Below are 19,535 nucleotides of genomic sequence, written 5' to 3' on the forward strand. Positions count from 1 at the left end.
GTTTTTTTTAGGAATACAAAACGTTTTGATCGTATATTGTTATGCGGTTAATCATTCGCGCCCTTACAACCTCGATCGAAGATACCTTTTGATTCTGACTGCATATATTTGCTCGAGCTAATCCAAAAAACTGTGTTTTTGTAAAATGAAAATTACTATACAATATTATTATTGCCCTAATAAATAAATCTCAACCCATAAAATATTTTTATTTAGTGTCATAAAGCTGGGATGGATAGAAAAGTTTAAACTGAAGAAAATATGCACCCAATATAGTTAAAAAGGTTTCATATGCTTTTTCAAATAGTTTGATTTCCTAAGTAACCCATGGGCACTAGGACCGAGAAGGAGCCTATATGTCGTTGGTAAGACTACCTTAAACCCAACCCATGCCTGCTTTTCTGCGCCACTCTGCGTGCTTTATGGAGAGTATAGTTCAGACGCAGATAGTACACACATTTCACAGTGGGGTCTGCGTAAAGAACACCTGTTTCAAGGCAGCCAGCAACCCAGCATTGGACTTGCAGATCTTTCTGCTGATGAAGACGAGCGCCTGAAGCTCCAGACACTCTCCTGATCTTCCTCGAGTCTTTGGATAATAAAAAAGGTGACGTTTGGGAAAAAAAATAAGATCAAAGTTTTTGGATTGCCCCAGCGAGCAACGTGCGATCTATATTTTCTCAAGGATTCATGCTGATGTATGCAGTCTTTTATAGAGTAAAAACAGCGCATGCCTTTCTGGAGACAGATCCATAAATTCTGACGTAGCCTTGTTCATCTAAAAAAAACCAATAACGCCGGGTTTAAGTTGCTATGACCATCGTTATCTTCTTCCAATGGAGAAACTACGAATTTTTATTCTCAATGCAGCTGGATCGCCTGAAGATCAAACAGCCTGTTAGACCTGGGATTATTTAAAAACAATATGTTAATGTGTGAGTATAAAGCGGTGGTTTCATAGACTACAGTGATTGACCTTGAACCTGCCCCAAACCAAAACAGCATATTACTTTTATGTATGTGTTAATGGATTGCAGTCAAAACAATTCATTCTAACAAAAAAAACACACGAGAGCAATTTGGGCTGACACCTATATTATTATTCTTGTTTTTTTTTTGTGTTGTTATTATCAGAAGCAGAATCGCCGGCGGCGACTGATGGCTCCGTTAGGTGAAGTTGGGAACTATCTTGGTGCCCAGGATGCAATACCTTTTGGGAATGTGCCCGTTTTACCGGTGGATAATCCGGTACTCCTGAGTGATCATCTCGGCCAGTCTGAGGGGGGTTTGAGCAGGGGCTCAGTCACGGACCTGTCCCACTTAAAGGGGATCCTCAGGCGGAGACAGCTCTACTGCAGGACTGGCTTTCACTTAGAGATTTTCCCTAACGGAACTATCCAGGGGACCAGACAAGATCACAGCCGATTTGGTAAGTAGCAGATACACAAAGCACTTAAGTAGGTCATAAATGAGACATCTTATGATTTTTTTTTACTCTACGTGACGATGCCAGATGGCAGAGTTTCGTGCTGCACTGCTCTGCGATGCGAGCGGACAGCGAGCGAGCGAACGTATTCTGATTCCTATAACGTGCTCTAAGAATATCAGGCATGACTAAATGATAGGATCATCACATTCATTTAGGCCCACAGTCCCGCATCATGGCAATTGATTTTCTGAAACGTATCAATGTGTCTCTGTCTGTCTCTCTGTATACGCGGTGGCCCTGCTTAAATCTCGCTTGGCTAGGAAATAAATAACTTTTCAAAACAGCAGGCTGCGAAAAATGGTCAAGTTGAGGACATGTGGGTCTCGTGCTTGCATATGTATAGAAAAATAGATTTTGACTAATGGTGCAGTGAGGCAGCCACACTATACCATTAACTTAGGTGCGTAGCTGTTGGATACTAACCAGGATGCGTTTGCTTCGGAAAATATATCTGCGGCCACCCATCTACCTGTCCTCACGATCTTATGCGTCCGATCTGATGTAAATGTCATTTACTAGGTCGTCAGACTAGAAACTAACTTATAATGTGTTTGTTACATAGGGGTGCCTTATTTGTGCAATCATGAACGTGTAAATAAACTGTAGACTAATAATGGTGTTTTTTTGCAGTCAAAGTTGGATGCAGATTGCAAACGCAGTGGATTGGTGCAATCATATGACTCACTGGTGGAGGTGATTGTTGAGGAGATCAGAGCAAAGACTTAATTTAAGCCATCGTCATGCATTATTAATCAGTGTTTCCTCGATAGATTATTCAATGTCGAAATGCGCAAGAGTAATTTGGGCCACGTGCGTGCAGCAACCTCGCGAGGTTTCCCCCCCTTTTTTGTTGGTTAAAAGGTGCGAATGCGTTTTAAAGATCAAAAGCACTAGTTAAGTACATTTATAGTTTTTCGCCCCGAAGGTTATGGCCAAACCTCCAGCCCTGGGTTTACGCCTCCAGCAGGTGTCTGTACGGCGGCCGCACTGCTACATTTCAGAGCGAGAGATATCCCCCGGGTCCTAACGCACGGCCCAACGTTGGGATTCGGGACACAAATTCAGGACTAGCTTTCACTTAAAGATTCATTTTTAAATGAATTAATTCTGCTAGCTACTAGATAAAAGATGATAGCAAATGCAAACAGTGGACCAGAAAGCTGTAATGTGTGTGCGGGGGAGGGGGCAGGGGCAGGGGCAGGGGCTGGGGCGGAGTCGAGTAGAAATGCTGCAATGATAACTCCACCCGAACCCTTTGCAAAATGTTGATATAAAATTGCTTAGTAGAAAATAATTTAGCCCGGGGAGACTACATATAATAAGAACATTGAAAACGTTCTCTGTAAGCAAACGACATCTGACTCCAGGGTCTGTTTTAGCTATTCTGTTTTGGGGGTAAACGGGAGTGGGAGGCGAAGGGTGAAGAAATTGATTAAATTAGAATTTCAATGTGGGAAGTTTGCTACCTGCGCTGGCGCGGTGGTCTAGCTCCCTTCAGATTCCCGAGGCTGGCTACACCTCAGGAACCTTCATCTTTTGCACCAATTGTATGCTTTTCCGGGCCAGCTGTGTTCCTATACCATTTTAACTCACTCCGGCTAGTTTTGGGGGATTAATACCCCGCCCGTGTGCCACTTTAGTAATAATGTAGGTTCTTTGTTCTTTGTCGTGCCTGTGTGAAGCGCATCCTCTGTGTACCGGGGCCCGGCACTGGCAGGTGTTTCCCATTGCAGCAACTCCTGCTTTCGCCCACCTCTGCACTGGGTGGCACGCACCTGCTCCATTTCATAAGGCCTGGCGCAGGATTTAAATTCGCCCAATTTTTAATACCCGACCGATGCATTTAAATACTCCCACCGTGTTCCCCTTGTAATTAAGAGTTTTGGCATCACCATCAACTTTTACTTCGCGGTTTGCGCCTGAAGATCATGGTTGCCAACAACCGCTGACAGAACACTGCAGTGATCTTTGCGTGACAACTCGCGCAAGTACTTGTATTTCTATTGATTGCATTTCAATCAGCCAGGGAGTGCGTGAAGGCTGTTGTCTACAAAAAAGAACAGTTGTGAATGCTGAGGTACTGGAGATGGGAATTATCTTGAATTCTCTCGTGGAGGCGGCAGGTGAGAGTGGGATTTCGCTGCTCTCTCATTTGCTGTTTCATGATGTACCCATAAATTCAGCCAAGCGCTTCACAATTAAAACTTGTGGCGTGGCCTTCCTAACCAAAACAAAATCGACGTAGCGATCCTCCATTTCAAAGCTTCTAAGAGGAAATACTAGGAGAAAAAGCTCTGTTTTATATCATGTTAGTTAATACTGTGCATTCACCGTGGCCGCTGTTTCATTTCCAACCCACTTTAACCAACTTTCCTCTTCGAATTAAATAGTTAACTGTCGGTAACGATCGTGTTTGATGCTTATTGCATTTGGTACAGGTTTAATATTTAACTAATAATACAAAAGAATTATTTCTCAGTTTACCTACATACTCTAGAACGAACTGCTCTGTTAAGCGTGCAGTTTTGCGGTTTGCTGAATATATTGCCCTAAAAGACACACGCGGGGGGTGTTGGCTGCTCCGATTTGGCAATGTGCAGCATTTTCTCCGCAAGGTCTCATTCGCTCGATATGCATCAGTAGCCGCAGTGTATCCTTCGCTGCCTCATATGATTATCGAGTTTGTACTGCAAGCTCTTCAGAGGTCTAAGGCTGAATGTTTAATGTAACGTTTGTTCTTCGATTCAAGGCACTTTCCAGATTGGACTCCAGTGGGAAATTCAATAACTGGAAAATGTGGGCGGGTCTTTTGTGTCAGCAAAACTACAGGGTACAAAAGCTGTTCAGCAGATGGACGTGTTCAGAATAGAGGCCATCTCTTTACTTAAAATTAAGACATGATTTCCTTGAAGTTCTAATTTTAACTTAGCTTACCTTGATATACATCTAATTGAAATTGGATAAAATATTGAATTTCCTCTTCCATTAGTATTTGCTTCCAGGGTTTAGATCAGGGTTACGAAGAAGGATTGCAGGCACTAGGACCTCGAGGGAGACATCAGTTTATTATAGGGGCGTTCCAGGTTTAATACCTTGTTACTAATATATGCATTGCATATTGTTTTTCTCCATACCCGTTAATCATTCGACCATATCCTTTCAATCAACCAGATTTATCCTCTTTTGGATACACTTAATTACATTTTGAGTGTATCGTTTAGTTCTAGCAATGACATAACAATGAGAACAAAAAGACTAGGCGCGCCCCAAGTCATTCATCATTTATGCAATAACTGAAGGTAAACGACGCAGGCGTTTTGTGAGGTCGCTCCATTTTTTGGAGTCACGTATTCTGTGCTTACTGTTAATATATTGGGTGTGGCATTGATATTTCCACACAGAAGTCTCTTATCTGTTCTAAATACACAGTGTCGGGGCTTAAATCCGTGACATGCTGGAACAGTGTGCAGAGAGAGCTTGGTTGTATTATAACTTCTAAAGGAACCGAACACCAAATAGCTCAAGGTGTCAGCTGAAAAAATATCACCCTGAAGCACTCCAAGCCGGGCGCTCCAGTTGGCATGTCAATCATCTCCTGAACACCACAAATACTTTAAGGAAAAGACAATTACATTTACAATGCAAGCTCTTTCACTATTTGAAGAAATGCCTTGTTTCTCAGGATGAAATTGAGGAGCAGGCCTTGCTTAGGGTTTCACGTTTAAAATCTTTGTCTTAACTTTCCTATTCATTTAACAAGTTTACTGCTGGAATGCAAATGGCTGCAAACAACTGAAAACTTCCTTTGTTGCCTCAAATGACCCATCACAAACCTCATTTCTAAAGGAAAACAAGACAGATCACTAAAGTGGTTCTTTCTTTCTAAAACAAGTGTTTGGTGTGGGAGATTGATTCACACTTCAGTTGTATTCTTTTGGATGGCACAGACTGATAAGTTCCTATGGCTTCCTCAATGCTGAGGTATTGTATCTGTCACCAGAGCAAGTCTAGTTTCTCAGACACAGTTATTGACATTTACTGGACTTGAGGTGGACCCAGAAATGTTCCTGTTTTTGCCTCAAATTCAATGATTTGGCTTGCAAAGTGCCTTTCTTGCCCCCTTTTCCTTAGGGTATGCATTCTGAGTTACACCACTGCATTTGATGCTTGACAGGATATCTTCCACCTGTACAAAATGTCTACTATGGTTCTGTGAGGATAATTTTTTATTTTTGTTTTAGCTGCAAGCATGTTCAATTTTGTTTTTCATTGGGTACATTGAAACATTAAGGATTTCTTTGAGATGGGAGTATGGCTAGAACATATATTGTCCCTTCAAACCACGATGTCCTTGCTGACCATGAAAATCTCATCATCCATATCTCTCCTCTGTCTATTCTTGTGGCTTTTTAAAAGCCTGTTAAACATCGCTGTTGTATCTGTTTCTGCCACCTTCCCTGGTCGTGTGTTTAAGGCATCAATCACACTCTGTGTTTAAAAAAAACTTGCTTCACAAATCTCCTTTAGACTTTTCCCTTCTCATCTTCGATCTCTGCCCTCTAATAGTCAACATTTCCACCGGGGGTGGGGGGGGGCATGCTCTGACTATCCCACGCCTCCCATAATCTTACGTACTTTTGTCAGGTTGACTCACAGCCTCTGGTACTCCAGAGAAAACAATCTGAGTTTGTCCATCCTCTTCTTGTAATCTAGACTCTAGATCTCTGTAATCTTATGCTCTGTAATCTAGGCAACATGCTGGTGAATCTTTTCTGTAACCTCCCTAAAGCCTTCACATCCTTCCTGTAACACTCAGCCAGAACTACACCCAACACTCCAAATATGGCCTACCCTAAGGTTTATACAGCTGCAACATGACTTTTTAACCCTCATATTCAGTGCCCCAACTCATAAAGGAAAGTATGCTGTAAACCTTCTTTACCACTGTATCTATTTATTTCGACAACTTCATAGAACTTTGGACTTGCAAGACTAAGATTTTTATTTTGGAAGATGCTGAAGCCTGAGACATTCCATTGAAAATGGACAATCTCAGACATTTTCAGCTTGGGAGTGTACCACACATACTTTCCAATTGTGTCCTCAGGAATGTCCACAATTTAAAACCCAGTTTATAATGGAAAAAAGTGTTAGTGTTTCAAGGTCTTAACTTTGTGTGGCAAAAGCCAGCACACTTTCATTAATTAAAACATCCCAAAGAGTCTTACATCTGTTGAAGTAGTTCTGGAGTGTAGAAATTATTGTAAGGTTGGAAACGTGAAAATAATCACTCTGGTCACTAGGTCAAATTCAAGCATCATTTTCAAAATGGATTTGTCGTGAGAGCGATTTCCAAGTTAGATTACCTGACCTTTGGCTGTGTTTGAGTATAGTCAAAAGAAAAAACTAAGTAAAGTTAGAAAACAAAAGCAAAACACTTTGGATGTTGGAACTCTGAAATTTAAAATAAACGAAACAGGAAACATTTAATGGGTTAGGCAGCATCTGTGGAGAGATGAATAGTTTAGGATTAAAAGTGCAGAAAGGTTGTAATGAAACATGACTAACTACCGTACTCTGCAGATGCTGCTGAATCTGGAGTGATCTCAGCATTTTTTTTTTGCCTCAGATGTACCAATGTAATTCTCCATTTTTAATCACCATACATCAAGGCTTTATGTTGCTGGCAAACCTTCAATATTTTGCCAGTTGGTAATTCTGCAGTATGACTGGGTAATGAGCTCTGATGAGATTGGAACATTTGAGCCTCTTCTGTACTAATCAAATGTAGGTAGTTGAATTCTGATTAGGAACAGCAACTTTTTTATTTTATCATTTCCTGGGGTGGCATAGTTTGGATGAAGTAGCCCCATTGCTAAGGGCAGGTGGCACAGCACAGGCTAGAGGTCCAAATTAGAAAACTCTGGGCTTTTGGCTTAGGTCTTTTAGCAGATTGTCCACTCCCTTATTGGTTCTATATAAAAGTTTTTGTTTACAGCGCAGAACAAAATCATCATCATTGTGCCGGCTTTAATCTTGTTTCTCAAATGTTGTCATCTAATTGACCTTCACATGACCTTGAAACCTGAAATTCTGCAAAGATTTATGTGCCACCTTTCGCAGAATTCAGAACAGCTGTTTTCCCAGGAATGCATCATGTGACAGCTTCCACAAAGATATGACATGTAGCTTGCACATTTTATATTTCATTATTTGGCAATTTTTTGGTTTATAGTATTAAGATTGCAAATCTGATTACTGTCAAAGTTAAATAATCTGTTGGCATCATAAGTTAAAATCAATTCATTTGATTTCACAAACAGAACTTAGTACAATCCCTATTTTTTGCATTGTTGAAAGGCCAACCTATAAATTTTGGTATTTACACATCGCAAGACTAATTGCTCAAGCCATTTACCATAATTAACCATTATTAAACTTCCAAATATACAAAGTGACCAAATATCCCAAATAATAACTTTTGGGAGGAAATAAAATGCTGCTGATTTAAAAAAAAAATCATTGTTCAGAAAATTCCAAATAGAATTTTATCAGTGCCTTTCTTTTAAATATAATCATAAAAATCCTTTCATTGGTATAATAATAGGGAACTCAGATTATGCTAAAAGTCTTGCTCTAAGGCTGAAGTTATTGTTATCAGGAATTTAACTTGGTGGCATTTGTTGCCATTTGATCCAACGCTTGATTTGTGGAGTTGAATTACTTCTTAGCCACATGATTTAGAGTCACCTCCAAGACCCAGTACAGTAACTCAATATAAAGCAAACCCAAATCTTTGTTTCAGCAGCTGACAGACATTACATTAGGATAATTTCCTCACCATGACTACGATGGCATGTACTTTTCAAATAAACTGCCACATAACTAGGCTATTAACACATTTGGAAATTTTATTTTGAAGCAATGGGCTAGTTATTACTAGTGGTTACTACCATAAGCTATGTAAGAAAAGATAATACAATATCACCTTATGTTCTCAAAACTGGAAGTCATAGTGAACTACATACATTTTGAATTAGCTTGAAAAATGCAAATGCATCTGCTGTGAGTTATACAGCAGAAAGTAAACCCATCTCAGCAGGAGATGGAATGATCGAAGTATAGATAATACAGTTGAAATGGTTTGTTTATTGTTACACTGTTCTGCCATTATATTTCCACTCATTGCCTGTACCAATTACCATGTATTCTTGAATTTTTCCTGCCTGGTATAATTATAAGTGCAAGGCATGCAAACTGTATTAGTAAATATTATAAAAAATAAAATTTCATCCAGAGAGTGAAGACCTGGTGTGTACATGGGCCACTTCTGTTTAGTTCTCTGACAGAACTATACCTAGGGCTTATGCTAAGTATCTTGGGGTACATTGAAGCAAAATAAATTGTCTCTAAATCATCATTTTTTTCCAAGTTCATTTCTTCTGTTTATCCAATTGATTTCCTGTCAAAACATTTGTGCTACGGAACTGGCAGCAGTAGGCAGTACGCTTGTATTGCTTTCCTGTAGGAGTGACAGAAAAGCTGCCTACAGATGACTTCCCAAGCAGGTTTCCATGCTTCGAGTTATCCCATGGTGATGAGATTAGTTCTTCAGTTCTCCGTGCCATCACTGGATGGACTATGTAATAAGCATCAGAGCTTGTACATAACAGGAATTTATGCCATTGGGATGTTTTGCATCATTACAAGTTCATTGTTAATTACTTTTCAGCTGCAATGCTTTTTATAACATTTTTGTTTTGTTCTCAAAGTATTACAATCTTAATTGTACTTGTTCATGAAGATCTCACTCTAGACTTCCATATGGCAACTTGACAGCTTGCTTTCAATCAGAGGTACTTAAGAAGACTTGAGAAAGATTTAAATTAAAACTAATATATTTACACAATACTAAAGGGCACCACAAGACGTCAAGCATAAGGTGCTGTTATCTGTCTCTGTTATCCCTTGCAGTTGTCTGCCAATTTTTTTTTCATTTGAGTTTCTTGTATATCATTCTATCATCTCAACCATTATTATCCCATCCAATTATCTGTTCATTTTCTGAAGATGGTAGTTTTCATCTATCTGTCAAGTTTGAAATCTTCAGTAGAATCATATTACTCTGTCCCTTCAAATGGTCACTTTTTGTGTGTTATCACTCTGTCCTCCCTCTTTACTTTACACGACACACCCAAAGGACATCCAAATCATTCTACTTCTTCGGTAGGTCTGAGCACTCAGCACCAGAGAAAGTGACATCCAGTGTGCCAAGATTAATTTTGTCACAAATGGTACCATCAGGAGAAAAACAGTTAATTCATAACTGACTTGAATATTGATAGATTGTCTTCCCAAATAGCAAGAAATAAGCTGTCACTAAATGGACATGTAATATATTATGTCTACAAAAATAAACAAGTATCACGAGCCAAAATAGAATAGAATCAGTTTTAATATCATGGGTATATATCATGAAATTTGTTATTTTGTGGCAGCAGCACATTGCAATAGATCATATTAAAAAGTATAAATTACAATAAGAAATATATTAAAAATTAAATATTTATTGCAAAGTAGAGCAAAAAATAGTGAGGTAGTGTACATGGGTTCATTGTCCATTCAGAAACATGATGATGGAGGGGAAGGAACTGTTTCTACAATGTTGAGTGTGTGCCTTCAGGCTCTTGTACCTCTTTCTTGATGGTAGCAATGGGAAGTGGGTCATGGATGCCTCCATTTTGAGGCATTGCCTCTTGAAGGCACCCTCGATGCTGGGGAGGCTAGTGCCCATGATGGAGTTGGCCGAGTGTAGAACCTTCTGCAGCCTTTTCCGATCCTGTGCAGCGGCCCCTCCGTACCAGATGGTGATGCAGTTAGAATGCTCTCCGCAGTACATCTGTAGAAATTTGCAAGCATTTCTGGTGACATAGCAAGCCTCCTCAGACTCCTAATGAAATATAGCCTCTGTTGTGCTTTCTTTGTAATTGCATCAATATGTTGGGCCCAGGATAGATCTTCAGAGATGTTGACACCCATGTGCTCACTCTTTCCACTGCTGATCCCTCGATGAGCACTGTTGTGTGTTTCTTCAACTTTCCCTTCCTGAAGTCCACAATTAATTCCTTGGTCTTACTGACATTGAATGCAAGGTTGCTGTTGTGAAAGCTGAGTGGCTGTTTAAAGAGTTTTCTTACATGCTTCCCACTCTTAATTACAGATAGATGAACTATGTTTAATTAAAAATGCTTGCCAACCAAGTAAAAATGCTGTTCCCTCTTTAAACAATGTAATTTATTTTTTCACAATTGCATCTTTGCTTCTACTTCCCAGAATGACAGAAATTAATTACATTCAATCCATAATGCACTATTCCAAGGTTAAAGGCTGGCCCTCTGTGCCAGTCTTTGCATTAGAGGTTAGTGTCTGAATTGCAGGTCAATCTGTACCATTTGTGCATTGCAGATTAGCCTCTGTCAATCTCCTGCTCCATTTTTTTTCCCTCTCTGTGCTGAACAGTAAAAATTTAGTGGATCCTTCTGACATATTTTCTATGCTTAGTTCCTGTAGTTAGATCCTCTGCTTAAGATGCAATATCCTGCAAATTATGAGACGTTTAGAATACTGTCCTGGCAGCACAGGATGTATTGATTTTTGTCAGCAAACACTAATATGCTGACACAACACTGCAGATGCTGATATCAGCTTAAAATTCTGATATTTGGCATGTTTTCTATTCATTTGGATACTAACTTTAAGTGATTTTCACATCTTAGCCTCTGTCCATTCTCCAGAGATGTTGCCATACTCTCAAAACATTTGCTGCAAAAACAATGTAACATTTGAATTGTCCTTTTAGAAGCTTAGCAGCATATTAGAAATACAGAACTTAAATTTGCATGGCAACTTTCAGGATTTCAGAATGCTTCAAGCCACTTGGGAACCTAATGAAGTATAGTTCAATGCTGCAGGGCTGGATATTACAAAATCAGGGTTTCAGACTCAAGGGTGTTGTTAAAAGTGGAAATGTAGGGAGAGGTTGGATTTTCTGTAATCTTCTTTGAAAAAAATTGATGGAAATTTAATATAAATGTGTAAAATTAAGGAACCTAAATGGGACAGATAGGAAGGGTCTATTCAACACAAGCCAATAATCAGGCATGGAGATTTTAAATGATCTGTACAATGGGAGAAGTGAAAAATTCTTTCACACATATTGTGGTGAGAATCTGAAAAAATGGAAGAGATAATAGCCCATTTTTACACAGCTTTATGCACAGGCGCTTAAGGAGAGTAAGTGGAATTAGATGTGGAGATTGCTCTGAATGGCTATGATTCTGTGATTGTTTCTTGATGGACTATGCCATCAGGAAAGATTTCTTTCTGTGCCCTACTGCCCCGGTCTCTACACTGATCATAGATATTAATTAATTTTTAACTTCACCTGGCACCTGTGTTCCAAAGTTACCAGGCTACAACACCCCATCCCTAGTGCAGCTCGCTCTGCAGTTCAAAAATCAGTGGACCATCCCAAGAAGTAGTCATGGATTATATATGCCAGCTGGGTTTCTCCATTTCCTATTCGTTTGAAGTCTTCTACGTATTTAAATACAGAAAATGCTGGAAAAAATCTCAGCAAGTTCTTCTTCTGTGGAAAGAGAACCAGTTACCCTTTCAGGTCCCAGGACTTTTCATCAGAACTGAGAATGAGAGAGGAAAAAGATAATCTAGGTGGCAAAAAGATGGGGCTGGGCCATGGTTGCTAAAATTATACAGTCTGTGTCATGTTTTATAGTTTGGCCTATTGGGATATGCTCAGCGGGCCAGTCTCTACTAATAAAAGAAGTGAAAAAGAATGGCACATAAACATGGCCAGCTCTCATACAAACAGAAACAAAGAGTGAGTTTGAGAATTCGATCTGGAGTATTTTAGGCTGCAATGGATAGAAGATGAGGTGTTGTTCCTGGAGTTAGTGTTGAGACTAGTTGTAACAGTGCAGAGGCGAGAGGGGAGTGGAATGATAAATTGAAGTAGCAGGGCAGCCAGAAGCTCAGGGTCACTTTGGTGAATTGACTGCAAGAGTCCGCAAAGCAATTACCTAATCGGTATTTGGTGTCTCCGATGTAGAGGAGGCCACGTTGTGAACACTAAGTGCAGTATGTTAGAACAGAACAGATGCTTCTTCCGTGTAAATAATTTCTTTGTTATCACATTCTTTTCTCTTCAAAGACCAAAATCGTCCTTATGCTTTCCAGCTATTATATTGTGTTATATTGTTTAATTCCACAGTTGTAGCTCTGCAGCATCCTAACACGCTCCCCCCCCCCAAACTAGGATAAATTTGATCTAATTTCTCATCAAATTCTATGACACACATGATCTTTTTGCCTACATTTTTTGTTCTCTACATAAGTATATTCCTGAATGCTATTGTCATTACTTTTATCTGATTGTCAGATTTCTGATATCCCTAAACAGACACTAGCTCATTCACGTTCTCAAGTATCTGCACCTTCTTCCATTTCTCAGTGAATATGTACTGGTTTTCTTACTCAAGGTGGTATTGTTTTTCTAAAAGCTATTTGATTTGTCTAAGATCTTATTTCTAACCGTTTCTGCTATCTGCCTATCAGAAGTGGTTTTTTTTGTTGTTCTCTCAATAAAGTGTTTACCCTCACAGTTTTAAGGTGTATTCGTTTTTCGTTGTGGAGGAGTGCACATTAGTAATGCGTGTAAAGTTGTTGTTCTTGTACCAACAACATAGCCACTTGTTTGTCCCCAAATTTAAATTTAGTAAATTCCTCTCCATTTCCCCCCAAAAGATGGAAAACTGCCTCAAAACCTGCTTTATATCTTCTACCTTAGAATGTGGCCTCACTTCTCATACACAGGGCTTCAAACCACACTGGAACTGCACGCTGTTTACTCAATCTTTGTGTGGATTACACTCTGTCTGCTTCATTATACCTTTCAATCTTTTCTCAAGATGTACCATTGTAGCTCCAGTCAAATCAGATCAATGCCTTCAGAAAAGTCATTATGACAAACGTATTTGTCTGACTCCTTGTTAGAGAAAAGAATCAATTATCGCAAGGCCTCCATGGTAGACACACACTTTTATTCAAGTTATCGTTTCTTATTTTTGAACCTTTACTTCTGGGAAGTTATATTCAATTAGACAGTGTCTGATATTCATTTGCTGATTGTTACTTCTAGATAGCTTCACCATTACCCATTTTTTTTTTGCTTCCTTTGTCAACTCTAATCTTTACAGTTTTTCTGATACATTGACCTCTTTTAACAATTACTTCTCTGCTTCTAATTATACTGGTCTTCTCTTCCAGTCTTTGAATCCTCATGTCACTTGGTTGAAAAGCTTATGTTATGTACTCACCCTAAATGTTCTTGCTTGTCTGTCCCAGCACATTCTTGTTTTCTAGGGGCACATCATTTGCTTTGAATTTACTAATTTTATTCCCATTTTTCATTCTCATCCTACACTGTGTGTCTCATTTATGAACATCATGCAAAGTACTGCACACACTCCAAAGTTTCCATTTTGGTTTTGTATCTTGTGTGGGGAATGTTTTGTATTTCAACAAGGAGAAGGATATGAAAGGTAGTGGGACCAAGGAGGGTTGTACTGATTTTCTAGGGCACATTGATACCAACAGAAGGAAGTGATGGAGGTTCTTAAAGAACATTGAATGAATGAGGCTTCCGTCAGTCAGGATCGACCATGGGATGTTATGTCCTAACTTTCTAGATGCCCAAGCCAGAGCAGTACAAGATGGAGAGCAAGCTGTTGCCATTGTAGCAAGCTACCCGTCTACATGTGTCTGATGAACCCAAAGAAATGGCAGAGACTGAAACAGTTTGGCACCAGCTGCGTTGCAGAGGTTGCCAGTTAGTGTTGAACTTAACCTAGGAGTGCCTTAGGGACTCTAACTCCAGATTTTCCCCATAGGATTTATTCCCGAAGCCTTCCCCATTAGTGAGATAGAGGCAAGGCAGCAGAGGTTTGAGATCAGAGTTTTCATTCTCCTAGGTGAGCTACCAACCATGGTTGATGAGCTTTATCTGCCCAAAGTTACTGGTTTTAAGGCCCCAGTAGCCCGCCTTCGTCCCTTCTGTCAGTAGAGACAGTTGCGCCAGGCTTTGTAGCTAAGCCAGGAGCTGGACTCAGAGGCTATTTGAATCGGATGGCATTGGGAGGATTAATAGGTAGTGGGAGCTTGTCTGCACTGCCACTCCCTGCTATAACAAGCCTTAGGAACCAGAACATTTAGGTAGACATATCCCTAGGGCCTGATGGGATCTACCCCAGGTTATTGAAAGAGACGAAAGAGATTGCTGGAACCTTGACAGAGAGCTTTGCATCTTCTTTAGTCAGAGGTGAGGCCCCAGAGGATACCCAATGTCATTCCTAAGTTCATTAAGGACAATAGACACACACCAAAAAATTATAGGCTGGTCTGCCTTGTATGAATGGTAGGAAAGTTATTGGAAGTAATTAGAGAAAGGATATACGCACATCTGGAAAAGCATAGAGTTGTGTGGGATAGTCAGCATGGCTTTGTGTGGGGGAGGTCATGTCTTACAACTAACTGAGTTGTTTGAGGAGGTGACAAAGCTGAGTTTAGGACAGTGGATGTTCTATGCATGGAATTTAGTAAGTCTTTCAACAGGGCACCTGAACTAAAAGATTAAGGCACATGGAAAATTGCCCTCTAATCTAGGCAGCTTCCTGGTAAGTCTCCTCTGCACCCTTCTAAAGCTTTCACAAACTTCATATAATGAGGGAACAAGAATTGAACACAATAATCCAAGTATGGTCTAACCAGAGTTTTATAGAGCTGTAACATTGCCTTGCGGCTTTTAAACTCAAACCCCCAACTAATGAAGGCAACACCATATGCCATCTTAACCACTCTATAGCGGCAACTTTGAGGGACCTGTAGGTGAAGTCTCCAAGAACTCTCTGTTCCTCCACACTGCTATGAATCCTGTCAATAGCCTTGTACGTTACCTTCAAGTCTGACCTTCCAACGTGTTTGTTTTACATTTTTCTGGGTTGAACTCCATCTGCTACACTCAGCCCCATTCTGTATCCTATCAATGTTCTGCTGTACCCCCCAACACCCCCAACCTTCATCTCATCTGCAAACTTATTAATCCACCCTTTTTTGTTCCTTGTAGGTCTTTTTTTTATTACTAATTTTTTATTGCAACATCAACAAATTACATTCAATACAACCGTTGCCAATTACATTTTGACTGTTTAACCCAGCCACCCCCCAACCTTCATCACCATCCCCCCTCCACCCCTCTCTCCCCCCATCCCTCTCCCCTCCACCAACCAACTGAATAATAGTGCATACACAGACAAAGCATTCCTATTTTAACAAAAGATCTTTTAAGTTAGATATCAAATTTGTCCACATTAAGATTGTATTTGGTCGTGCATCATTTACTCTTGCTGATGAAAGTTAAGAAATGTCCAAAAAGCTCCGAAGCCAGTGAGTATTTGAAATATCATGGGGGGGGGGGGGGGAGGTTTCCAACGCTGGACGACAATCTTCTTAGCTGCAGTCAGGCCTGCCAGCCAGACTTTGCGTGTTTTTCCCGTAAGGGAAAGGTGGGAGTCATCACTTAGAAGATGTACAGCGGGGTCCATTGGTAATTGTACCCCTGTTAGTTCTGTAAGAGTACTGATAACCTTCCCCTACAAACCAAAAACCCCTGGACATTCCCATACAACATGTATAAAAGAGCCAATGGTTCCGTGGGAGCAAAATGAGCAATATAGGTCAGGAACCAGTCCCATTTGATGTCTAATTCTTGGTATTAAATATGCTCTATGACAAAATTTCAAGTGTATATACTGATGATTTGGGTTTTTCGAAGCACCGGCAACATTACCCCAAATCGCATCCCAGTCTAAGTCTTGTCCCAGTTCAGATATGTCCCTATCCCAGGCTTTCATTCCTGATGTGGGCATATATTTCTGGGAGTTTAATTTATCATAGATATATGACACTATCTGTCCTGGAGCACTCTGTATCCAACTTAAAATGGGATGGTCCTTTAAATCTGACCCCCAGGGAACATCGTAGGCTTTACAAGCTGATATTACTCAAAAGTAGAACGTAGGTCTTTTATTAAAAAAAATCATAAAGAGCAGAGGTTCTGGAACATATCCCAAAGGAACACCCTGAAGTCTTAAAACCTAACTCTGACTAGGCCTTTAGTTGTTCTGTCCTATCCTTTCTTTGGTTGTTTGGCATCAAGTTTTGTGAATTAGTACTTTTAAGATGCATCTTGTCACACTTTGCTACTGTAGAAATCCTGTTTAAGATCAAGGCTGGCTTCTTTTGTTGTCACTAACCAAAGAAGGGCTTTCCCCCGTTGAATACAGTTATGCTTCGGGTGCTTGTTGCTAGACTTAGTTAAATACAGCGGTTGTGGCTTCTTTCTCGTCTCCTCTACTATTCATCTTTTTTTTGCGCCAATGCTTTGATCTAATCTTTGAAGGATTTAAACTGAGTGTTGGGAGGTGGTTTATTGGGTGCTACTGGAATCTACTAATAATGTCTATTTCCATTACCTCACAGACACCTGGGAAGAATTTGATGGAATGTTAGTTGACCAATTTAATTTTAAAACAACTTAAAAAAAATTTATACACTTGCAGTAATTGTTTGAATTGAATAAGATTGAGCAAATTCTGATGCAATAATTAAAAGTGGTGGAAGATTTTTGCAGATCATGATATATTCAGATTTATTCTGATGACTAGTTAAAACTGTTTTTTTCCCTAATGGAAATAGATTTTTCTTGATTTGCTTTGTTACCATTGATCAATACCTGGTATTTGTGACTCTCCATTCTGGGCTTGCTCTCTTCAATGCTATTGGAAGAATACCATGAAATTCATGAGACGCTTCCTTCCACCCTTCAAATCAGTATTATTTATTTCAATATGCAATTTGGAGTTATCTGTAGTGCTTTATGCAGCAGCATTAATTTAAATAAATCAACCTAGAGCATAGTATTACCATGATTGTAAAAACTAATACCGGTAAATATATTCATCAATATTTGCATATACTGGGGGCTGAAGCAATCATTATAATGCAGTGCATTATTGATGAAAGCAATCAGCAGATAGATTGAAAGTAATGGTATACTCAAATGCAGCATAGTGAAAAAATATTAGTCTTGAACATGATTTACATTGCTCTTTCACTGTGCCCTAAAAACAAAGGCTATGTTACCGGATTGTAGTTGATGGAGCAACTTTAACCCCTTAGAGTGCTGAGTTTGGATTGTATTGGAAATTTTAAAAACATAGTCAGAAATCCTTCATCTAAGTTAAATCTAGCAGATGGTTATGGAGGTAGGTAATTAACCCAAGTTTCATTTTTACATATTTCAGGGAAACTTTGTGACCATTCCCACTTTAACTCGGTCATTGGAAAAGGATAATGATATGACCAGGTTGAAAAGGCAGGTGCATTTCCAGCATTACTCATGGGCAAAAAAGAATGGGAGCTCATTAGCATAGTCTTCTCCACCCATCATGATCTTCTCTCCTTTTCCCTGACCTCATCCACTCTCCACCAGCAGCTAACATTTCCTCTAATCACTCTCTTCCTTCCTGTTCTTAGCAGTTGTAGCCTGGTGCTATAGACATGCACCATGGCCTGCCAACTTCTCAATCTGGCTGGCTGCAGCCAAGAAATATGCTCAAGAAGGGAGCTCTAGTTCTGTTGTTAAATTTGGCTAGATCTGAGGACAATCAGTTCTTCTGGCTTTCCTTATTACAACTCGACTTCTGCTACAGATGACACAGCCTGAAGTTTTAGAAAAGCACCCATGCCATTTTGAGGAATTAATTAATTTTTCCTGATATTCACTGTTTATTTTTAATTAATACCTTTGTAAAGACATCGGATTCTGCTACCAACCAGTATATTATTTTTTCTTTGTGGCAACCCTTGGATAGAAAGACATCTTCATGGGGCCACTCAATAGAGATGAGATATTGCTGGAGAGTAATGTACTTACTGGTGTTAAAAATAGGTTTATTTTGGAAGAAGTGGAAACGTGCTTGTAAAGATTTGAGAAATTAAATGACAATTGAGTTGAGATTCAAAGGCTGGAGAAAAAAAATCACAAATGTGGAAAGTTATTAGCAGGGTATTGGATATGAGTATTGATTTAATATTATCTCATATACTAGAATACAGTAAAAAAAAACTTGTCTTGCATACTATTTATACAGATCAGATCATTACACAGTGCATTAAGCTAGAATAAGATAAGACAATAGCAATGCAGAACTACTGTAACAGTGCAGTCCAGGTAACTGATAAAGTGAAAAAAAAATCATAATGATGTAGATTGTGAGGCCAAGAGTCTATCTTATCAGACTCTTAAGTGGACCTCTTGAATAATAAAAGTTGTTATTGTTGTATATGAGGTTTGTTGAATGTGCTTTCAGACTTTTGTGTCTACTGCCTGATGGGAAAGGGGAGAAGACGGGTGTACTGGGATGGGTTCGACCTTTGAGTATGTTGGCAGTTTTACTGGGCCAGGGAAGAGTATAAACAGAGTCCACTGAGAGGAGACCGGTTCCTATGAAGTGCTGAGCTGTGCCCACAACTCTCTGCACTTTATTGTGGTCATGTGCAGAGCAGTTGCCATACCAAGCCATTATACATCCAGATAGAACGCTTTCTATGGTGTATTGATAATAATTGGTAAAACTTTGGGCATATGTCAAATTTCTTTGGTGTCCTGAGGAAGTAGAAACATTGGGTGGTTTCCTTGGCCATGACAACAATGTCATTGGAGCAGGACAGGCTATTGGTGGTGTTCACTCTTTGGAACTTGAAGCTCTCAGCCCTCTCAACCTCAGCACTGTTGATGTAGACAGGATCATGTGCACCCCGCCCCCCCCTTCCTGAAGTCAATGACTAGCTCTTTTGTTTTGCTCAAATTGAGGAAAAGCTTGTCATCATAACACCATGTCACTAATCT

General features: G+C 39.7%; 1 protein-coding gene across 4 annotated transcripts in view; it reads left to right on the forward strand.

Moving 5' to 3' along the window:
* The first annotated feature begins 430 nt into the window (after positions 1-430).
* The window catches only part of LOC134349027 (fibroblast growth factor 9), a 73,930-nt gene continuing 54,825 nt past the window's right edge, over positions 431-19,535 (forward strand). For 2 of the 4 annotated variants that reach the window (XR_010018563.1, XM_063052871.1), the window contains exons 1-2: positions 431-935; positions 1,135-1,429. Coding sequence is in view for 3 of the 4 variants with exons in the window: in XM_063052871.1 (XP_062908941.1) it covers positions 1,159-1,429 (271 nt within the window). In the remaining variant the exon portion in view is untranslated. Of the gene's footprint in view, positions 936-956; positions 1,017-1,134; positions 1,430-19,535 lie in introns of those variants that run through there. The other 2 variants (XM_063052872.1, XM_063052874.1) reach the window with 2 other exon arrangements.

The sequence above is a fragment of the Mobula hypostoma genome, chromosome 7 (genome assembly GCF_963921235.1).
Source record: "Mobula hypostoma chromosome 7, sMobHyp1.1, whole genome shotgun sequence".
Taxonomy (NCBI): Eukaryota; Metazoa; Chordata; class Chondrichthyes; order Myliobatiformes; family Myliobatidae; genus Mobula; species Mobula hypostoma.